Consider the following 5,003-nt stretch of genomic DNA (forward strand, 5'->3'; position numbering starts at 1 on the left):
ACTATGAAGTTACTCGAGCATTTGTCTGACCGAAACGCTCTCATTTTATGCAAGATAGAATAATTACAGACCACATAATATTAACTTTCAACGATTTTAACTTTTATTTAATTTTATTTTACTCTTACTGGAATAATTTTCCTTTTTATCTTATATAACAGATATATAGATCCGTTATATATTTATATATAACATTATTACGTTAAAAGTATCCATCCTCAATTTTTCCAATTACTCACCCTGTTCAATCGCGCCATCTTCACTTTTAACTTCTTCCCCTCCAAAGATCCTAGATTCCCTGGTCACCGACCGATCCTTCTTCCCTTCCTCCATCCCTTCCATCCTCCGCCTCGTCACGCATTCGATGGAATTCTCTCCGCGGCTGCAATCGATCGGCACTGTATCGCGATCGCTTCGATGGAGAAGCGTGCAACGGCACGCGGCCAGCAGGGCGCACAACGTCAACGGGACGACAACGAGGAACGTACGTTGAAGCATGTTCGACGCGGACTGAACGGCCGAACGAATGACCATTTTTATAGAAACAGTTGGTATAATTAACAGTTACAGGCATACAGAGCGTGAATCCAGCTCTGCGCGGATCGTTCTCCTGTGTTGACTTGTTTCGTCGATTCCAAGTCGCTGATGCGATACCAGCTGCGTTTGTATTGCGCCCGTTGATAATTGCGCCGTGGCCACGCGGTGTGGAAAAAACGATACGAACGAAAAGGAATTGGGCTAATTGCGAGGGCGTTCGGGAAAAACTGCTCCTCGACTCGGCTCGGAACGAGAGAGAATCGGTTGGAAGCATAGGATATCGCGATGGTCGGTGAGCAGAAAGATATAGAAGAGATAACTCGAGTACTAAGAGATTATTCGACATTTTCTCCCCCTTTGTCTTTCTCTCTTTTCAAAATTTTCATTCGATGGTAATTACGAATATTAAAAATTTTTGTGAATTCGTGAATAACGTTGATCAATTATCGAATAGTTGAGTAATCGCGTCGAAAATTATTTTTTATTGGATCGATTTGAAAAGTTGAAAATTATTCTTCTCTCAAATTCGATCATAAAGTAGAGTATCGATAATAATGGATTTCTTTTTTAAATTTCGAACGAAGATTTTTAAGCAACCTCAATAATTCGATACTCGGGACATACTCGAAAGAATAACGCCGTAATACTTAATGCAGCTATCCGATTGGAAAGTCATCGTTGGGAATTTGAAATCGTAGATCCAGGGAAACATTGTCGCCAAATTGAGACTGTTCTCCCTAGCTCCGCCTCCCGTGCCGCTTATACGCGGCGGAAGTGGAGAACAAGGTCTAAAAGGTAGGCTCTTTTTCTTCGGTGCTGCTTTGTGTGCCACTGGGCCGATTGCGCATCCTCGATTCACTTGTCTCGCAGATAAAACTATAGGGGAAGGTCGCGCGTTAACACGCCACGTGAAACCGTGAAAACGACGGGGAACACGATTTCTGTTCACGATCCCCGGTGAAATACCATGCGTTCTCCTCGCGAGAAACATCGATTGCCTCGTGAAACGTCTATTATCTAAATTTTGTATTATTTAAAAGTATATATATATATATGTCAAAATTTTTATTCGAATCATTTGATATTCTAACGAAAGAAAATTGATGATGGCCGAATCGAGGTGAGATCCTATTTAAACTTATTCTCGTTAAATGTATTTTCTCTTCGAGGTACACCTTCTGAGAAGGAAAAGTAGATTGTTACGCAATAAAGTCTGCGTAATAAAATTGTTACAACTAGCCAATACAATGTTTCAAGAAAGTAATACATCGTGTAATAAACGATTTTACAATCGTTAGGATAGTTAAACGCTTACGAGTTCGCACCTTCACCCTTTTGGCGTCGCTCTTCTGTCCGTTAATTCAATTTGTCAAACGCGTCCATAAAGAATTTTCGATAAATTCTAACGATAAAGATCCCTCTTATAAGCGATAATATCTAGAGAAGAAGACTGGTAGCTCTAGAGATCGTAGAGATGAGAACGCGCTCGAAGCGAAATCGGTAGCCGAACGATGAACATAAATTCCAGACTCTCCTGGAGGAAGCTAATGAGCCAGGTCAGAAGTTACAACCACCTGTTGTTGATTGCTGGCCTGTATCCAATAACAAGTAGATAATAATAATAATCTAAAAATAGGATCTAAAAAAAGTATTGGTATCCCAAAGAGAATTTTCTTCTTTTTTTCTTTTCTACGTTTATTCTATTTATTTAAATAGATAAAAAAAAATCAAAATGCAAATTTAGACACGTAAAATGTTACTTTATAAGATTGTTATAATAATTCAAAGTAATCGTTTCTGATAAACAATAAAAGAAATTATTGTTTCAAAGTAATAAGTTCGACTGTATTTCAATAAAATTATTCTTTTTACTTGAAATATAATTAAAATTGTCTATTTACCTGTTCAAAGAATTTTCTGTTGACTATTCGATTAGCTTGTTGTTCGAGCTTCGAAGAAAATCAGAAGAAAAATATTTTTGCTCCAACTCATTGCTCTTCGTATCACGTATATTGTGTAAACATTGGTGAAGAGAAAAGAGAAGAAATCCTTCTTGGAAACGGGACTACTTCGACGATTTCTTTGTAATTTGAAAGTCGAGGATTATATATACATTTTTTCGGAAGGATTTTCGAACAATTTTTGGACGTACATCTTTGCCTTCAAAGACTCTTGTTCCCTTTGTGAATAGAAGCGAATCTTCGAGTTGGCAAAGACGTTTGACAAGAATCGCCAGGATCTATTCACAGTTGCGACAGTAACGTATTCGCTCATTAATTCCGCGCGTCCCCATTTACCAGTAAACCGACAACTTTCCTTCGTAACAATGGAGAATGAACTAATGTCGCGTTTACTATTTCATTGTGGTGGAATAAAAGTAGAGTAAGCAATTGCTAGCATAGAAAGAGATCCAAGTTTCCAAGCGGTAAATAATATGTAATGACTTATGGCTACAACGAATGGAATGCAATATTGCAAAATAAAAAAGGTTTAAAAATTATAGTGTCCCAAAATGAAAAAAGTGGCACGATGTAATTACAGTAGAGAAGAAGAATATGGTTCGTAAAAAGTGACCTTTCTACTAATACTACCTCGTTGTTTCACCTAACTCCTTCACCTGAAATAATATCTGTGCTATAATCAAAATATCCTCTAAAACGAATTACTACGATGAACATACAAATTTACAAATGAAAACTATTCTAGAAACATTGGGCTGTAGCACAGAATTTTTTTAAATTTCTCGAAAATTTAAACCCAATTTGTATTAATGAAGAAAAAAAAATTCCGGACACGGTTGAAAAATTTCACAATGGCATCCCAAAGATTCGAAAAATAAAGATAAAGATTTTTAAAGTAATTCACGATCAAAACGTCACAATTTCGTTATATCGACTTACCAAAAATTTAAGTTACGATTCAAATAAAACGCAAAATTTGCATCGAGAAAGGAAGAAAACAAAGATTGGTTTCTCACAAACTCACCTGGAATTAAATACGAAAAATCAGTCAAATATATAAAATTCGCACGTTTTTAAAAAAAAAAGAACAATCACGACGAATATAAATATTCGAATCTTTCCAACTTGTTTACGTCTTCGATCTTTGAACAATTTCCATTGTTTGCCGTGGAATCCGTCCCCAGCAGCGTCCGCGCGCGAATTCACCTGCGTGTTGTGAATGTGGCACGCGCGTTAACACTGTTCACTTCGGTTCCTCGCGAGGATACCTTGTTGACGCATTAGAGATGCGTTAACCTCAATCCAATCCGTGTATTCGTATTACAACAAGATCGGCACAGTGACACGTTCCATTTGACCAATTCGTTTTTTCTTTTCCACCATGAATTGCGAATCAAGATTATAATCTTCGTGTCTTCGCGTCCCTCCTTCTTACACAATTTTCAATCCAATGCTCGTCTATCATACAAACACGTTTCTTAGAAGCTTAGGGTGAAAGAATCCTTATTACATAAATTATTAACCAATTTATTTACGACAAAGTTACACCAAACACTAGAACTATCAATCGTAATAAATTGATTTAAAATCAATCAATTCAATTAATCTGCTTCGATAGTCCTAGTGTTAACAATTTCTTTTTCTTGTCCAAGTTCAAGAATCTGAACAAAAATTTATTCTTTTTACCTCGTCTCACTGCTTCTTTGGATTGTTACAAGAAATCCAAACTTGTAAACTTGATAGAACGATGGATGGTCGAGTTCGAATTCAGTCGACGATAGTTTTAGATGGGAGAGTGAAGGTTGCAAACTGAGACACCCTGTCGGTTTTCCACGCCGCGGACACGCCTAGTTAGCCAGCAGGGAAAAAAGAGGAGAGGACCGCGAGTGAAGGTGAGGCGCAAAACTGGCGCGACGAGAGGCGAGAAAAAGATGCCACGTGCTATTCTCTCCAGCCGCTCTCATTGTTACGCGATCCACGCCTCGAGATCGCTACGCCAAATAAAACAACAACGTTACTGGTCCTTGCGTTCCTTAATTGCAACGCGTGCCGGATGGAACGAACCGAGAGACGTTAACATAAATTTTTTGAATCGAATAATAAAATTCACTTCCTCTCTGCACAATGTCCAACGAAGAAATTCTATCTAGAAATAAATTCATCGACATCCTTGTGATTTACATTCTTTATATAAAATCTTTACGTTTAATATTCCAAAATAGAGAGAGAGAGAGAGAGAGAAAAGAAAATATACCTTCGATTCAGACAAGATTGGGAATCTGGACCAAAGAGGACGCGATGCAAGAAGTCGAGAGAGAAAGAGGAAGAAAGGGATACGCGAGAGTTAAGGCCATGGATCGTCCGCGACCTAAAACTACTTCCATCTATCACGGGGTCAGCAGGGTCACGGTACCAGGCACTTGAAATAGGAATCCCTCTACATTTAACCACCCCTCTCTTCTTCATTCTCCTCCTCCTCCTCCTCCTCCTCCTCCTCCTCCTCCT

General features: G+C 38.3%; 2 protein-coding genes across 3 annotated transcripts in view; one reads left to right on the top strand and one right to left on the bottom strand.

The window, feature by feature from the left end:
• Nucleotides 1–534, bottom strand: part of LOC102674513 — a 1,445-nt gene extending 911 nt beyond the window's left edge. The window contains exon 1 of the mRNA XM_006609313.2: nucleotides 240–534. Within this exon, the coding sequence (XP_006609376.1) occupies nucleotides 240–534 (295 nt within the window). The remainder of the gene's footprint in view (nucleotides 1–239) is intronic.
• LOC102674376 overlaps nucleotides 1–5,003 on the top strand; it is a 12,246-nt gene that overhangs the window by 5,771 nt on the left and 1,472 nt on the right. Inside the window, exons 1-2 of one of the 2 annotated variants that reach the window (XM_006609312.2) lie at nucleotides 1,584–1,592; nucleotides 4,731–4,742. The gene's annotated coding sequence lies outside the window, so the exon portion shown is untranslated. Of the gene's footprint in view, nucleotides 1–1,583; nucleotides 1,593–4,730; nucleotides 4,743–5,003 lie in introns of those variants that run through there. The other variant, XM_031514944.1, reaches the window with a different exon arrangement.

This window comes from Apis dorsata, unplaced genomic scaffold (assembly GCF_000469605.1).
Source record: "Apis dorsata unplaced genomic scaffold, Apis dorsata 1.3 scaffold_52, whole genome shotgun sequence".
NCBI classification, from domain to species: domain Eukaryota; kingdom Metazoa; phylum Arthropoda; class Insecta; order Hymenoptera; family Apidae; genus Apis; species Apis dorsata.